Genomic DNA, 17,705 nt, shown 5'->3' with positions numbered 1-17,705 from the left:
AGAGGCTAGCTGCTTCTTACATATCTGATGTACTTACAGTAGAAGCTAAAGGCTAACGTAAACAACCGTACAAGCCTTATCATTTTGTGAGCTTATCTCAATTAACGAGATGTGAAAGAATAACGTCAACACTTCCTGGATACTACAAGTGATGACACACACGCATGTAACAGCTGTAACAGCTCAGCTATTCTATATATTATCTCAAATTTATTCAAACTTTAACCATTTAGCTAATTGTTTTAATTATGTTTTCAACTTCATGTTTTTTTTATGTGTGCATGTTTACATTGTTTACTTAGTTTTGAACTCTGTTCAAATCTTTTAATTTGATTTAAGCCAACCTTTCTTTAGTGAGATGTTTTAATGTTTTTTGGCTTATTGGCAATCATGAGCAAAGTGCTTCCATATATTTTTTTATTATTATTATTTGTTCAAAAGTAAAACAAAGTATCGGACTGATACCGGTATCGGCAGCTAGCCGAAGCTGCGGTATCGGTATCAGTATCGGAAGTGAAAAAGTGGTATCGGGACATCCCCAATAATAATGTATTACGAAAGCCAGGACATATGTTAATGTTGCTATAATTATGTCTTATGACAGCTAGAAGCTATGCTAATAGCTATACTAATGTAGCTATGCTAATGTCGCTATGCCAATGTGTTCTGACATCAGGTTCCAAAGCTGATCGAGGGCAGAGACTACATTGTCAGGATCATGGCTCAGAACATCTACGGCATCAGCGAACCTCTGCTGTCTACCGAGACCAAGGCTAAAGATGTCTTCAGTAAGCCATACCTCCTCTTTAATGATCATAATAATTGTCATTATTTGAACAATAATAACAATTAAAGTTGTAAGCAGCGATTATCGTGGGCCAAGCCTAGTGCCGACTATTGAAACCCTTTTTGATTTAATCAGGTTAATAATCAAGGGGTAGCCTCAGTTTAGGTCTGGTGATACGCTTTCAGAAGTTATACACCTTTTTCTCATAAGATACTGCCATGAGGATGCCATGTAATTTAATTTGAAAACAAAAATACACCCCCTGAAAACAGCCCTCCTCTTTCATACACCAGTGCCCCTCGTCCTCCTCTCTGTGCCTCATTCTCTTTGGACTGGTTTGAAGATGCCCCAGTTGAACAGTGTGGTAGGACAGTGTCAGCAGCCTGTGTAGGTTCTTACTCCTGTGCTTCTTTATCCCAGAGGTCCCAGATGCCCCCAAGCAGCCTGTGATAAAGGAGGTGTACCACGACACCGCCCTCATCAGCTGGGAGCCTCCTGCTGACGGAGGGAAACCTATCACTGGGTACAACGTGGAGCGGAAGGAGACCATGGCTAAAGGGTGAGGATGGAGATGATTGTAACCATGGTGATCATGATGATGTGTTGGTTGCCGTGGGGATGATGATGATGATGTGTTGGCAACAGAGCTGATGATAGTGGGTTTGCAACCATGGTTATGATTGTACCCATGTGACGGTGATAACCATGGTGGTGGTGATGATGATGATCATCATCATCGTAACATCGTAACCAGGGAGATTATGATGATGTAACTATGGTGATGCTGTTCCTGTCAGATGGATCCGCTGTAACAAGGAGAAGATCCATGGCAAGGTGGAGTACTGGGTCCCAGATCTGCTGCAGGGCTGCGAGTACGAGTTCAGAGTCAGTGCTGAGAACGTTGTGGGAGTGGGAGACCCCAGCCCCGCCAGCAAACCAGTGTTCGCTAAAGACCCCATTGGTAGGTGGACCATTAACACTATAGATATACACTCTGTCACTTCATACAATGTACTATCACTACATGTCGAATTCTATACATACTGTAAGTATACACCAAACCAGTGTTTGCTTAAGACCCCATCGTTAGCTAGACCTGCCCCAAACTATTATTTGCATACACAGACCTGTAAACATAGATATAGCTTTACAGGTAGATTTACCTTTACAGCTAGCAATATTTAGATAGGTAGAAATGTGGGTAATAACGAGGTCCCGTCGGTTCCAGTTCGTCCTAGTCCTCCCGTGAACCCAGAGGCCGTAGACTGGACCAAGGAGTCTGTGTCCCTGTCCTGGCAGCCTCCAAAGGACACCGGCAGGGGCAAGATCCTGGGATACCTGGTGGAGTTCCAGAAGGCCGGGGATGACGAGTGGCTCAAGGTTGGATCCGTGATTTACACTCAAAGATTGAATAAATTAAACCAATGTGATCATTCTCTCCTCAAGACTGTGAGAGATCATTGAGCGATCTCTAAACCTCTACTGGTTGTCTTCAGGCGAACCAGACCCCAGACTCCTGCCAGGACACCAAGTTCAAGGTGATCAACCTGGAGGACGGAGGTCTGTACCGCTTCCGCGTCATTGCCGTCAATGCTGCTGGAGAATCTGAGGCCGCTGATGTGAAGGAGCCCGTCCGAGCTCAGGACAGATTCGGTGAGTCACCTCTTCTTGGTGATGTTTTGATAGCTCAGTGTTTTGATCATAGTTTTGAAGATGAGTCTCAACACTAGCCCTGTTTGTGTGTTTCATCTCTTCTGACCCCCTGTGGATACAGAGCCCCCAGAGCTGATTCTGGATGCTGCGATGACCCGTGAGGTGAAGGCCATGGCTGGAACTCACATCGTCCTGATGGCTGAGATCACTGGCAAACCCTTCCCTAGTGTCACCTGGAAGAAGAATGAGGCCGAGGTGCCCACCAGAGCTGACATCGAGGTCAACCAGAATGCAACCAAGCTGGAGATGAGGTTCTGTAACCGTGACGACTGTGGAGATTACACCCTGACTGTGGAGAACCCGGCTGGATCCAAGACCGTAACCTGCACTGTGTTGGTCCTGAGTAAGAGACCCTCAGATGACATGACTCACTTCAGCTAGTTCAATAGGACATCATGTTAAACACGTTTAGCCATGGGAAAAAGATGAACTGAAAAGTGTAAAGATGAAGTAAAACATGTAAAAGTGCATTATGCCTTACTAAATATAAAAAATCTCCACATTATAGCAATAAAAAAAATGTATAGTGCCATCTTGTGCAGCCGTCTATCCTAAATGTCTTACAATATATTATAAGCATGGGTGGCTCTAGTGGGAATGGAAAGCCCTTCCAATTGCAGTGTTAATGCCTTGCTCTACCACTGGGGATTCGAATGCCTACGCTTGGCAGGAGTAATGCCATGTTCTAACATGCTGCCTTTCTTTCCCAGATAAGCCCGGTCCCATTCAACACCTGCGTGTGACGGACGTGAGAAGTGACTCCGCCTACCTGTCCTGGAAAGACCCAGAGGACAATGGGGGTGCTCGCATCACTAACTTTGTGGTGGAAAAGAAGGATGCAGCCTCGGCCCAGTGGGTGCCTGTCTGCTCCTCTTCTAAGAAGCGCAGCATTACGGCCAAACACCTGATGGAAGGAACATCCTACCTGTTCCGCGTGGCTGCTGAAAACCAGTACGGCAGGAGTGAATATGTGGAGACACCAAGGTCCATCAAGGCCATGAACCCCCTGTGTGAGTACTAACTGTGATCCATAGCATGTATTCATGGATAGGATACCTAGACAGATCGTTGGTCTGATGTAATATTTTCTTTGGCCTCTCAGTCCCACCTGGCCCACCTAAGGACCTGCATCACGTCGATGCTGACAAGACTGAGGTGTGGCTGATCTGGAACTGGCCCGACCGCAACGGAGGAAGTAACATCACTGGCTTCTTGGTTGAGTACCAGGAGGAGGGAGAGAGGGAGTGGGATGAGTGGAAGACGGTCAGTATCCCTGAAAGTCATGTCACTGGCCTGGAGGAGGGAAAGACCTATCGTTTCCGCGTGAGAGCTGAGAACGCCATTGGCCTCAGCAGACCCGACACTACCCTTCCCGTCCTATGCCAGGAGAAACTGGGTGAGACATCAAGAAACCTAACTTTATCTTCTTTGTAATTATGCCAGAACAACACAGATTCACCTTCTTTTCATTTATAGAACTTCAGTGTAGTTAAAAAGCCTTCTATGTGTCTTTGTTTGTCCAGTGGCTCCCATCGTTGAAGTGGACGTTAAGCTGATAGAGGGCATCACAGTCAAGGCTGGCACCACCATCAGGCTTCCAGCCATCATGAGAGGAATCCCAGTTCCTACTGCTAAGTGGTGCATCGAAGGAGAGGAGATCACCGCCGAGGGAAATGTAAAGATAGACACTGACAACTTCTCTAGTGTGCTCAGCATCAACGACTGTACCAGAAGTCACACTGGGAGCTATCTGCTGACGGTGTCCAACCCAGCCGGAAGCAAAACCGTGGGCCTCAGTGTGACCGTTCTGGATGTGCCCGCTGCTCCCATTGGACCGCTGAACATCCTGGAGGTGACACCAGACTCCATGGAGATTGAATGGCGTCCTCCCAAAGATGACGGAGGTAGCCCAGTTACCAATTACATCGTTGAGAAGAGAGAATCCAACAAGGAGTCCTGGGGAGGAGTAAGCTCTGGTAGCACCGCCAACATACTCAAGATCACCCGTCTGCAGAAGGGAGTGGAGTATGTGGTCCGAATCCGTGCTGAGAATAAAATGGGTATTGGTGCTGCTCTAGAGAGCATGCCCACCGTCGCCCAGCACTCATTTGAGGCCCCAAGCCACCCTGGTAAACCACATACGTCAGATATCGCAGAGGACGCAGTCACGGTTGGCTGGACCATGCCTCTGGCTGATGGAGGCAGCCAGATCACTGGCTACCTAATTGAACGCCGACACATCGGAGGCAAGTGGATCCGTGTGAACAAGACGCCCTGCAAGGACCTCAGGTACAGAGTTCTGGGCCTGTTTGAGGGCAACAACTATGAGTTCAGAGTATTCGCTGAAAATATTGCTGGATACAGTGGTCCCTCTCCTGTCTCGGACCCCTGCAAGCCATGCAGGCCCATCACTGTGCCAAGCCACCCTGTCAACCCCAAGGTCAAGGACTACAGCAAATCGACAGCTGACCTGGTGTGGTCAAAACCTAACAAAGATGGAGGTAGCCCCATCCTGGGCTACACAGTGGAGATAAAGAAGGCTGACAGTGAGGAGTGGAAGAAGGTTAACCTGGACGACTTCATCAAACAGTGTGCCTACAGAGTCAAGGCCCTGGAGGAAGGGCAAGAATATAGGTTCAGAGTCTTTGCTTCCAATATGATTGGAGATGGAGAATCCCGGGAGATCCCAGAGTCCACCATTGCTCAGGACATCCTCATTCCACCTGAAATAGAGATGGAGGCTTCCTGCCGTGAGCGTGTCACTGTGCGCGCCGGACACAACATCAACATCACAGGCTACATAAAGGCTCGTCCAGACCCTGAAATCCTATGGTCCAAGGGAGAGACTGTTCTGGAAAACACCAAACGTATCACCATCACCCAGAACCTCCCAGTGGTCCACATGAAAATCAAGGAGGCCACCAGAGCCGACCATGGCCAATTCATCTTAAAGGCATCCAACGAGGGTGGTGAGGCCTCCTGCATCATCACAGTCAACGTCCTGGACCGACCTCTTCACTGTCAGAACCTCCACCTCACATACGTCACCAAGGGCTCTTGTATGATCAATTGGGAAGCTCCAATAGACAACGGTGGCTCTGAGATCACCAACTACATTGTGGAGTGCCGTGAGCCTAGCATCAGCATGTGGTCTATGATCTCATCTACCTGCACCAACCGCATGATCAAGGCCAAGCTAATGGAAGGGCATGAATACCTGTTCCGTGTCTGTGCTGAGAACAAGTTGGGCCCAGGGCCCACTGTGGAGACCAAGACACCCCTGCTGGCCATCGACCCCATTGAGAAACCTGGGGAGCCTGAGAATTTCAGGGCCACTGATATCGGCAAGAACCACGTGTACCTCAGATGGAGGAAGCCTGATTATGATGGCGGTAGCCGCAGCCTCTCCTACAACCTGGAGTGTAAGGTAAAGGATGGCGAGGAGTGGGAGGAACTCAACGCTGACCTTCTCAACAACACATTCTTCATGGCCGACAAGTGCACTGAGAACCAGACCTACACATTCAGGTCAGTTGCAACATTGGTACTGTTTAACTATATACAATTGTAGCCTAATTTAAATGCCTAAATTATGTTTATGATTTTATAACGTTTCTGAATGATTTTATTTTTTATTTAGGGTGCAGACAGTCAATGAGGGTGGAGAGAGTGACTGGGTGAAGCTCTGTGATATATTGGTGAGGGAAGAGATCCAGAAGCCAGTGATCGACCTGAAGCAGGTAGGATCAGTGACTGTGAAGGCTGGAGAGTCTGTCAGGATGGAGGCTGGACTGAGAGGAAAGCCCCAACCAGAGGTCAAGTGGGTCAAGGACAAAGCAACAGGAGACAACCCCAGAATGAGCTATGAGACAGGCGCCGACTACACCAAGTTCCTCTTGACAAAGTCCAAACGTACAGACACTGGCAAGTATGTGGTCAGTGCCACCAACTCAGCTGGCACCTTCACAGCGTACGCTAACGTCAACGTGTTGGACATCCCCGGGCCTGTAAGGAACCTCAGGGTTACTGGGATTGGAGCTGACAAGTGCAGGGTGATCTGGGACAATCCTGAGGACGACGGTGGATGTGAGGTGGACAGCTTTATTCTGGAGAAGTGTGAGACCAGAAGAATGGTCTGGTCTACATACTCTGCCTCTGTGGTAACTCCTTACTGCAACGTTACCCGCCTGGTGGAGGGCAATGAGTACATCTTCAGAGTGAGAGCTGAGAACAAGATGGGTACAGGCCCAGCCATAGAGAGCAAGCCTGTCACAGTCAAGACCCAGTTCAACAAACCTGGACCTCCCGACGCCCCTGAGGTCTCAAAGGTAGGATAATGAATCCCTGTTGTAGAGTCTTTCCAGTGTAGAGATGCCGAAGGGAACTCACAATGCATTTTTGTTTTATCCTGCAACTGCAAAACACTTTCCAGTCATCATCAATGAGAGCATATTGCTACTCATAAATAGTGGGACTGACAGCTGTGTGCTTCTCCTCAAGGTGGGCAAAGAGGAGATGACTGTTGTCTGGGCTCCTCCAGAGAACGATGGAGGAAAGTCGATCACTGGCTACATCCTTGAGAGGAAGGAGAAGAGAGCTGTGCGCTGGGTTCCCTGCACTAAGAGTACCATCACAGAGAGACGGATGAAGGTGACAAACCTCATCCCCAACCATGAATATCAATTCAGGGTCAAGGCTGAGAATGAGGTGGGCCTGGGAGAGCCCAGCAAGCCCTGCAGACCCGTGGCTGCCAAAGACCCAATCGGTGGGTATTCAATGAGAAGAACATAGTTTAGTTAATGTTATTACCTGTATATTGCATGACAATATATATATTGACAAATATATATATTGACACATTTATTATGAATAATGATCATCTATTATATTATCTGTGCACAGAGCCCCCGGGCCCCCCTGCATTCCTGAAGGTGGCCGACAGCACCAAGACCTCCATCACTCTGAGTTGGTCCAGACCTGTGTACGATGGTGGCGCTCCTATCATCAACTACAGCCTGGACCTGAGGCTGAAGACCGATGCCGACCCAGAGAATCCCTCTGTGGGCTGGAAGAGGATTGACACCCACGGCCCACTGGTCCTCACAGAGTTCACCATTGGACAGCTGGACGAGAAGCTGGAGTATGACTTCAAGGTGTCTGCCCAGAACCAGATGGGCTGGGGACGCCATGCTTACCTTAGGGAAGCTGCCTCCCCCAAAGAGATCCTGGGTGAGACTTTTGTTCATTTGCGCTATCACACTTTCCTGCAAATATTCTTTATGCACAATTGTTATTGATGTTAGAGAAGATATGACCTGACTCTGAATGTGTTTCATGACAACAGAGGCCCCAGAGATCGACCTGGACGCCAGTCTAAGGAAGGGCTTGTCTGTCAGGGCCGGATGTCCCATCAGGCTGTTTGCTGTCATCAGAGGCCGACCTGCGCCAAAGGTGACCTGGAAGCGCATGGGTGTGGACAACGTGGCCCGCAGGGGTCACGTTGATCAGGTGGACTCCATGTCTTTCCTGGTCATACCTGAGAGCACCAGAGAGGATTCTGGAAGATACTCTCTGTCCCTCTCCAATTCCTCTGGAGAGAAGGCTGTGTACGTCCGTGTCAAAGTCCTTGGTAAGAAACAGCGTTTTATTGATTCCAGAGCTGTTGTGAAATACAACTATAAACACCTCTACAGCAGTGTTAATTTGTTAGGCTCCTTCATGGAACATGTATTGTGTGATTGACAGATACTCCTGGTCCTGTTGGCGGTTTGGACGCTACTAATGTCACCAAGACGACTGCTCAGCTATCCTGGCTTCCTCCGGAGAATGATGGCGGCAGTCAGATCCTCAGTTACATTGTGGAGAAGCGTGAGGTGGACAGGAAGACCTGGAACAAGTGCAGTGAGGATCTGAAGAAAACCAGCTTCAAGGTCACCAATATGAGCCCTGGCATGGATTACTACTTCAGAGTCATGGCCTGCAACAAGTACGGCATCGGGCTCCCTCAGGATTCCCCTAGGTCGTACCTGGCTGTTGACCCCATCAGTAAGTCTGGCACTGCTCAGGGAGCATGGAAACTGTTTTACTATGCTTTCACATGTTTCTTTTAATGTTTCTAAGATGTGGTCAAAGACAATTGGAAAAAACTGTAAAAAAACATATTTAAATTTATATATTTGAAATGAAAGAAAGCCAACTAATTTTCAGTATTTTTTGACTTCCTAATTATTTACAACTTATTTTTGATGAGTGTAGTCTTAAACATAGCTCGAATTCCTCTGTTCCTAATCCCGATCCATGTCACCAGGTGAACCCGACCCACCTAAGAAGATGGAAGTGTTGGAAATCACCAAGAACAGTGCGACGCTGGGCTGGCTGAAGCCCCTCCGAGACGGAGGAGCCAAGATCAATGGCTATGTGGTGGACTATCAGGAAGATGGCTCTGCCGAGGACAAGTGGACCCCATACTCTGTGGTCAAAGACATGACCATTGTGGTGGTGGGGCTGAAGGAGGGAACCAAGTACAAGTTCAGGGTCGCTGCCAGGAACTCAGTGGGTGTCAGCCTGGCCCGAGAGGCGGAGGGCGTATTTGAAGTCAAGGAGCAGCTCAGTGAGTTCACATGCACTTTACGCACAAACTTAACCAGCACACTACATACACGGTAAAAAAGGCACATCATTACAAAAATATGACACGCAAAATCTTCATCTTGGCCTGTGAGATCAGGTTTAACCTCTTCATCCAGAGTCTGCGTATCAGGGCTATGCCCCCTCCCCCCAGATGCAAAGGCATCATAAGGCATTTGAACACATGAGAAAGCAGTCATGTGACACAGCCCTAGCCCTGATTCTCTATTACTCTATCATAACCATTGTTAACTACGATGGAGCGGCAACAGCAACATCAAAGTTGTGTTTAATCTGATAGAACCACCATAAACTGATAATCCAGTGTCCGGGCACCATTTTGAAACCACACATGGGGCCCTATCTTGCACCCAGTGCAATTTACTTTGTACACATTGGATTTATTGTTTTTACTCTTTTTAATATTGTAATCCTAAACCTACCTCTATAACCTCACTGTCCTCTGTCTCTACATTGACCCAGGTACTCATAAGATGCTATGCTATGGCCCTTGCAGGGTTACCATTTAAAAATACATTTATTCACTAAATGTATTTCAGGCAGAAATTAAATCATGTGTTTTATTCACTCTGACCCAGAAGAATTCACATGATTATTTAACTTGCACAACAATTTCACTGGTTGTCTTTTGTTGGCACCAAGATTACGTATTATAGCTGTTGTAGTAGGGAGACTATTTACAATGGGCATTTTATTCTTCAGAAAAAAAGAGAAGGAGGCCAAGGGATGAAAAGATTAAAGGAACAGGGCTGTAACATTTCCTTCTCTTTCTGTAACCAGTGGCCCCTAAGATCATCATGCCAGACATTGTGACAGTGAGGGCTGGATCTAAGATGGTGGTTGAAGCCATCGTGGCTGGAAAACCGGCTCCATTCTGCAAATGGAAACAAGGGAGCGAGGACATCCTGACCTCAGACCGCCTGTCTGTGGTGAAGACTCTGACCACCTGCACTCTGTCCATCAAGAACGTAACCAGGGCTGACAGTGGCTACTACAGCCTGTCTGCTGCGAACAGCACATCCGCCATCAACCAGATCCTCAAAGTGGTGGTCATGGGTCAGTAGTACCCATAACTATAAGTCTCAGTCTGGTATATTTGAGTGTTAGCAGGTGATTTAACATGCCTGCCCTGTTCTTCCCAGACATCCCTGGTCCTCCCGAAGGACCCCTGGAGGTGACGGAGCTGGACATGGATGCCTGCACCCTGCTATGGAACCCTCCACAGGAAGACGGCGGCAGCAACATTACCAACTACATCATTGAAAAGTGTGATGTGAGCCAGGGAGATTGGCTCACCGCCTCCATCGCCTGCACCAAATGCAGTTTCCGTGTCGTCAAACTCACCCCTGGGAAAGAGTATGCCTTCCGTGTTCGTGCTGAGAACCGCCTCGGCATCTCCCAGCCCATCTATTCAGAGAAGACCATCGCCAGATATCCATTCGGTGAGTTGTTTATTTGGTCTTCCTAATAATAATAATTCTGTACAAATTATTGAAAGGTATATATTATACTGTTGTCTTATTTCCCAGATCCTCCAAGTCAGCCCAGAAGCTTCCAGGTCAATAAGATCAACAAGGACTATGTCATCGTGTCCTGGGAGAGGCCCAGCAGCGACGGGGGAAGCCCCATCACAGGCTACTGCATCGAGAGGAAGGAGAGGAACAGCCTGCTCTGGGCCAAGGCCAACGAATCGGTGGTGAAATCCACCCAGTATACCTGCTTTGGCCTCATCGAGGGCCTGGAGTACACCTTCAGAGTGTCTGCCATCAACCAGGCTGGACAGGGCTTGCCCTGCAAACCATCCGACTTCATTACAGCCAGGACAGCCGTCGGTATGCACTAGCCCTGTGTGAAAGGGGTGTTCTCTTATTTGTTTTGTTATCTGCTGTGGTGTCTGATAGGGTTAAGAACTATATCTGTATGGTCTTGTTGTTCCCTCCAGACCCGCCAGGTAAACCAGAGCCCATGGACGTCACCAAATCCACCGTCTCGTTGGTCTGGAGCCGTCCAAGAAACGACGGAGGCAGCAAGCTGATTGGCTACTACGTGGAGCACTGCAAGATGCCTGAGGATAAGTGGACGCGCTGCAACGCTAACTGCATGAACATCCAGACAGAGGAATATGTAGTGACTGGCCTTCAGGAGGGACAACAGTACCTGTTTCGCATCATCGCCAAGACGGCCATCAACATCAGCCAGCCCTCGGAGCTGTCCGACCCCATCCCTGTGTTTGCAGAGAACGGTACGCTGTCATCATCACCTGCTGATTGGTGCAAGCTGTTTTTTTATGGTTTAATAGAAGTTATTTTATTATTTAATTAATAAGTTATTTTATAAGGAAACTTATTTTGTGAGTGTGTTTGAATTATTGTAAAAGTGATTTGAAACAAAACACTGAGATCATCTGTTACATATGCTACCTTGAACATCAATCAATGCAGTTGTTCTTCTGTCCCTTAGTCCCCCCCCGTGTAGAGCTAGGTGTCAACATGAAAAACCTGATCGTGGTGAAGGCTGGAGATAACGTCTTCCTGGACGCTGAGGTATTCGGTAAGCCTCTTCCCAAGGTGAGCTGGAAGAGGGATGGGGCACCTCTCGTCCTGGCTGAAGGCATGAAAAGGAGTCAGAAGAAACATGTCCACCTGCTGGAGCTCTACTCCGTCGCCAGGAAGGAGTCTGGGGACTACACCATCACTGCTGAGAACATCAATGGCTCCAAGTATGCCACAATCAAGGTCAAGGTGTTAGGTACGATCTCCCCCCTATCGAGACAACATTGGCTGACATACCAGCACTAAGTACTATGAACTTGATCGAGATTATGTATACTTAAATGATTTGGGTCTCCCTTCAGACAAACCAGGTCCTCCCGCCTCGGTGAGGATCGGCAAGGTGTTTTCTGACCATGTGCGGCTCCGCTGGGAGCCGCCCCTGGCCGACGGTGGTTCTGAGATCACCAACTACATCATCGACAAGAGAGAGACCAGCAGGGCCAACTGGGCGCTGGTCAGCTCCAACATCCACGGCCACTGCACCGACTGCAACGTAGAGAAACTTATCGAGGGCCACGAGTATGAGTTCAGAGTCAGTGCTGAGAACCAGTATGGTGTGGGAGACACCGTCATGGCCGGCCCAGTCATGGTCAAGAACCCATACGGTAATAACATGCGTAACTAATGCACTCAAGAGATATGTACCATTAGAGATGATGTGTGTGGTTAGACGGATAGCTGTTAGATAGGGATAGAATGTACAACTGTTAGATAGGGTGTATGGATAGCCTGTACAGCTTTTAGAATGTAGGGATAGACTGTATAACGTTTAGGGTGTAGGGATAGACTGTACAGCTGTTAGGATGTAGGGATAGACTGTACAGCTGTTAGGATGTAGGGATAGACTGTACAGCTGTTAGGGTGTAGGGATAGACTGTACGACATTTAGGGTGTAGGGATAGACTGTACAGCTGTTAGGATGTAGGGATAGACTGTACAACGTTTAGGGTGTAGGGATAGACTGTACAGGTGTTAGATAGAGTCTATGGTGAGATTGTACAGCTGTGAGATTTAGGGATAAACACTCAGCTCTTGGATCATCTGCTGATGCCCTGGTTGTGTTTCTCTCTCTCCAGATGTACCAGGTCCATGTGAGCCCCCAATCATCACTAACATCACCAAGGACTCCATGACAGTCAGCTGGAAGGTCCCTGCCAATGACGGCAAGGCCACCATCCTGGGATATATGTTGGAGAAACGTGAGGCCACGGAGCTGACCTGGGCCAAGGTTAACCGCAGACCTGTAATTGACCGGACCCTCAAGGCTGTCCAGCTGACCGAAGGGTCAGAGTACGAGTTCAGAGTCATTGCCATGAACAAAGCTGGCCTTGGAAAACCCAGTGATGCCTCTAATGCTGCCCTGGCTGTTGACCCTGTTTGTAAGTCCAATAGTTTGCCCTTTATTATGCCTTTTTACAATTGTGTCTTCTGCATGACAATTCATTATAATTTATATTATGAGTAATAGTAGTGGGCTTGTCGTGCCAGTGCTAGTGAGCAGTACTATATTGGTTAACATAATTCATATCAATGTAATCCCCTCTGCCTATCCTAGATCCTCCTGGCCCCCCCGCCTTCCCCAAGGTGGTTGATTCCACCAAGAGTTCCATCAGTTTGACTTGGACCAAACCAGCTTACGATGGGGGTTGTGAGATCATCGGATACCTGGTAGAGTGCAAGCGTGGTGAGGCTGAGGACTGGACCAAGTGTAATGTTCCCCAAAAGCTCCAGGCCACTAAGTTCCTGATGACTGGCCTGTTGGACAGCACTGAGTACCAGTTCAGAGTGACAGCTGTTAACAAGATTGGATACAGTGAGCCCAGCGAGGTTCCAGGGAACCACATGCCCAAGGACATCCTCAGTAAGTTCAACTGCCTTTTGATCAGCGGCAGTCGTGGTTGTAGGCGCTATGCTCTAATCACTGTGCTCTGTCCTGCAGTCGCTCCCGAGGCTGAACTGGACGCTGACCTGCGTAAAGCCTTGGTCCTGAGAGCGGGCGTCACCATGAGGCTCTACGTTCCCCTGAAAGGACGACCCGCTCCAAAGGTCACCTGGACCAAGGTTGGGGCCAACCTGAAGGACAGGCAGGGGGTGCTCATCAAGACCTCCGAGTGGGACACACTGCTGATGATTGAAGACGTCACCAGATATGACGCCGGGAAGTACGTCTTGTCCCTGGAAAACAGCAGCGGCTCCAAGAGCTACACTATCATCGTCAAGGTCCTCGGTAAGAGCAATTCATTCAACTATGACTGGCTACAAGCTATTCCACTGATGGTTTCTAATTATACAATTATTTAACTGCAAGATGAAGATATGAAACTTTTTCTAGGTTTTCAAACTATTCTGACTAGGTTATATATCACCCCCTAAACATATTCCTCACTGTTCAGGTCAAAGGACATAACATACACATGTTCCTCTCTTAGCTACTCCTGGACCTCCAGCCAACCTGGTTGTCAAGGAGACATCTAGAAGCCACGCCTTCATCACCTGGGAACCCCCTCTGATCGATGGTGGAAGCCCAGTGAAGAGCTACATTGTGGAAAAGCGTTTGGCGGAGAGAAAGGCGTGGACCTGTGTTGCTACGGAATGTCCAAAGACCTCGTTCAGGATCACCAACCTGGAAGGGGGGCAGGCCTACTGCTTCAGGGTTCTAGCGGAGAACGCCTACGGCATCGGAGAGGGCTGCGAGACGCCCGGCTCTGTCAGAGCCTCAGGTAGAACCACATGGATCACTTTGGTTTAGTGTGTTAGTCTGCACACAAAGCTTTTGTCAAACGTACATGTATACTTTCTTACAACAAAAAAAAAAAGTACAGAATATGAGCAAAATACCTATTGAAAATGTTTAATATGAAAGGGGTCAGTGATTATAACGATCACCACCTAGCTAGATGTCTGATGTTGGTCCTATGATTACCTTGCCTCAGAACAACCTGGCCCGGTGTCAGAATTCAAGCCTCAGAAGCTTACCAAAGACTGTGTGACCCTGGGCTGGAAGAGGCCCATCAGCGATGGAGGCAGCAACATAACCTCCTACATCTTGGAGCAGAGTGTGGGGGAGGAGAAGTGGAAACTGCTGGAGCAGGGGAAGAACATGAACCACACCCTGGGAGAGCTGACGGAGGGTAAAGAGTACTCCTTCAGAGTCAAGGCTCTCAATGAATCTGGAGAAGGACCCCCTGTTGAGCTGACCATCGTGGCCAAAGACCAGATTGGTGAGATCCTCTTGGTTAAACCTTATTCTAGAAATTATTATTGATGAGTCATTTCAAATGATATTCAGTCTTTCTTCCGTTTATGAACATTGCTCTGTGTTCCTCTTGACTTCCAGTTCTACCCAGCTTCGACTTGAGTGGTCTGCATGATCTGACCTACGTGGCCAAGGAGGGCAGCACTGTGCGCATCAACATCCCTCTGATGGGCATCCCGTATCCTACGGCAACCTGGAAAAAGGGAGATGTTGGCCTGGGAGACACCGGTAGGATGTGTGTGGAGGCGTCTCAGGGCCTCACCACCCTGCTCATCAGAGACTGCCAGAGGGCCGATGCCGACACCATCAAAATCACAGCCAGGAACTCAGCCGGCTCCAAGGACTGCCAGTTCAGCCTGAAGGTGGTGGGCCGGCCGGGGATCTGCACAGGACCCATCAAGTTTGACGAGATCACGGCGGACGGAATCAACCTGGAGTGGGGTCCACCCACGGATGACGGGGGCGCAGAGGTGTCTAACTACATCGTAGAGAAGAGGAGGACCACGGACAGCAAGTGGGCCACGGTGGCCTCGGCTACTCAGAAGAACACCATTAGGGTGATCAGGCTCCATGATGGGATAGAGTACATCTTCAGAGTGTTTGCAGAGAACAAATATGGAGTTGGGGAGTATCTGAGATCAGATCCAGTCATTGCCATGCATCCATTCAGTGAGTTACTTTTGATCCAACATGATCTTCATCCAATGGATTTACATTAGGATGGCTGTTATGATGTTCTTAATGTCGCCCTTCTTCTATGCCTGGTCTGTAGATGTTCCTGAAGCTCCTGCACCTCCAGAGATCGTCAGCATCCGTCACGAGTCTGCCACCCTGAACTGGAATGATCCAAAAGACTCTGGGGGCTCCCCAATAACTGGTAACATAACATAACTATTCATTATTAGCTGATGTATATAATAATTCATTTAGTAGATGGAACAAGATGCATGAACTGTGTGTGTCTGTGTGTGTGTGTAGGATACCATGTTGAGTTTAAAGAGAGGAACAGTTTGATGTGGAAGAGGGCCAGCAAGACTCCACTGAGGGTGAAGGAGTGCAGGGTCACCAGTCTCATCGAGGGGCTGGAGTACGAGTTCCGGGTCATGGCCATGAACATGGCTGGGCTGGGTAAAGCCAGCAGGGCCACTGAAGCTGTGGTTGCCCTGGATCCTATCGGTGAGTTCACTACTTATGCTAGAAGGTTACTATATTGGATTTTTAGAGTTTTTAGCAACCCAGATTCTAATCTGCGGTGCAGGCACAGATGCCCCTAAAAAGGTTTAAACTAATGCTGATGCATATGTGATTGTTCCCTATCAGATCCTCCGGGCAAGCCTGATGTGATCAATGTCACCAGGTGCTCTGTGACTCTGATGTGGACAGCGCCAAAGTACGACGGCGGCCACAAGTTGACGGGGTACATGGTAGAGAAACTAGAGGCCGGAACCAAGGCCTGGGCCAAGGCCAACCACGTCAACATCCAGAGCTGTGCCTTCACTGTTACAGACCTGACAGAGGGAGCTCAGTACGAGTTCAGGATCAGGGCTAGGAACGCTGCTGGAGCCATCAGCAACCCCTCCGAACTCACAGAACTGCTCACCTGCAAGGACGAATATGGTAGGAGAAACACATCCTAATCCTGATATATGAGATTTCAATTTGTAGTGTTAACAATACATGGTTACACAGTAATAATGTTGATATTCTTCTGTCTGCTACAGAACCTCCATCAATCACCATCGACCCAGAGATGAAAGATGTTTCTGTGAGAGCTGGCGACACAATTGTCATCACTGCCTCAAAGATCCTTGGTAAACCACCCCCCACAGCTGTGTGGTCCAAGGCTGGTCGCGAGTTCAAGAACTCTGACATTGTCAGCATCACCAGCACCCCGACCTCCTCTACCATGTCCATCAAGTACGCCAGCAGGAAGAACACTGGAGAATACACCATCACCGCCAGCAACCCCTTCGGTATCAAAGAAGATCACATCAAGGTCAAAGTTCTTGACATCCCCGGACCTCCAGGCCCAATTGAGGCAAGCAACATTTCAGCTGAGAAGTGTACCCTGACTTGGCTTCCCCCTGATGAGGATGGAGGATCCTCCATTAAGTGCTATGTCCTCGAGAAGCGCGAGACCAGCCGCCTGCTGTGGACCAAGCTAGCCGAAGATGTTATGGATTGCAGATTTGTAGTAACCAAGCTGATCAAGGGCAACGAGTACATCTTCAGAGCGTCCGCTGTAAACCAGTATGGAACTGGAGACTCTGTGCAGTCCGGCCCCATCAAAATGACTGACAGTTACCGTAAGTATAAACTAGAATGCTTGTTTAAATGCTACAAGGATTTTTGATTTTGAAGTTTCTATCAACTAAGGAATCATTATTTTGTCCTTTCTCCAGGCCCACCCGGCCCGCCATCGACGCCAGAGGTTGACAACATCACCCGAAACTCAGTCACCATTTCTTGGAAGAGACCAATCGTGGATGGAGGAAGTGACATCAGAGGATATTGTGTTGAAAGGAAGGAGAGGAAAGGAATGCGCTGGGTGAGAGCGTCTAAGAGGACGGTCCCTGACCTGCGTTTCAAGGTGCAGGGTTTGAGTGAAGGAGTCGAGTACGAGTTCAGAGTGACTGCAGAGAACAGGGCTGGCTTCGGGGAACCCAGTGAGCCTTCTCACCCAGCTATGACCAAGGATATTGTATGTAAGTAAAGCCTACATCAACACCATGTCATCATGTCTACCTTA

The 17,705-nt window shown here is 48.5% G+C and overlaps 1 protein-coding gene across 3 annotated transcripts in view; it reads left to right on the top strand.

Moving 5' to 3' along the window:
- Positions 1-17,705, top strand: part of ttn.2 (titin, tandem duplicate 2) — a 192,346-nt gene that overhangs the window by 124,008 nt on the left and 50,633 nt on the right. For all 3 annotated transcript variants that reach the window (XM_084478397.1, XM_084478396.1, XM_084478398.1), the window contains 32 exons: positions 677-788; positions 1,208-1,346; positions 1,585-1,748; positions 2,016-2,167; positions 2,284-2,440; positions 2,562-2,843; positions 3,211-3,510; positions 3,603-3,896; positions 4,024-6,028; positions 6,141-6,828; positions 7,001-7,265; positions 7,403-7,729; positions 7,845-8,129; positions 8,246-8,545; positions 8,808-9,110; positions 9,929-10,204; positions 10,291-10,590; positions 10,678-10,980; positions 11,091-11,390; positions 11,609-11,896; positions 12,003-12,305; positions 12,777-13,079; positions 13,256-13,561; positions 13,640-13,927; positions 14,130-14,420; positions 14,634-14,921; positions 15,038-15,625; positions 15,729-15,833; positions 15,935-16,132; positions 16,277-16,573; positions 16,678-17,262; positions 17,359-17,661. In XM_084478397.1, coding sequence (XP_084334523.1) covers positions 677-788; positions 1,208-1,346; positions 1,585-1,748; positions 2,016-2,167; positions 2,284-2,440; positions 2,562-2,843; positions 3,211-3,510; positions 3,603-3,896; positions 4,024-6,028; positions 6,141-6,828; positions 7,001-7,265; positions 7,403-7,729; positions 7,845-8,129; positions 8,246-8,545; positions 8,808-9,110; positions 9,929-10,204; positions 10,291-10,590; positions 10,678-10,980; positions 11,091-11,390; positions 11,609-11,896; positions 12,003-12,305; positions 12,777-13,079; positions 13,256-13,561; positions 13,640-13,927; positions 14,130-14,420; positions 14,634-14,921; positions 15,038-15,625; positions 15,729-15,833; positions 15,935-16,132; positions 16,277-16,573; positions 16,678-17,262; positions 17,359-17,661 — 11,095 coding nt within the window. The remainder of the gene's footprint in view (positions 1-676; positions 789-1,207; positions 1,347-1,584; positions 1,749-2,015; positions 2,168-2,283; positions 2,441-2,561; positions 2,844-3,210; positions 3,511-3,602; positions 3,897-4,023; positions 6,029-6,140; positions 6,829-7,000; positions 7,266-7,402; positions 7,730-7,844; positions 8,130-8,245; positions 8,546-8,807; positions 9,111-9,928; positions 10,205-10,290; positions 10,591-10,677; positions 10,981-11,090; positions 11,391-11,608; positions 11,897-12,002; positions 12,306-12,776; positions 13,080-13,255; positions 13,562-13,639; positions 13,928-14,129; positions 14,421-14,633; positions 14,922-15,037; positions 15,626-15,728; positions 15,834-15,934; positions 16,133-16,276; positions 16,574-16,677; positions 17,263-17,358; positions 17,662-17,705) is intronic.

The sequence above is a fragment of the Micromesistius poutassou genome (genome assembly GCF_964030765.1).
Source record: "Micromesistius poutassou genome assembly, chromosome: 14".
Lineage (NCBI taxonomy): Eukaryota > Metazoa > Chordata > Actinopteri > Gadiformes > Gadidae > Micromesistius > Micromesistius poutassou.
This window is presented reverse-complemented; position numbering and strand designations above follow the sequence as displayed.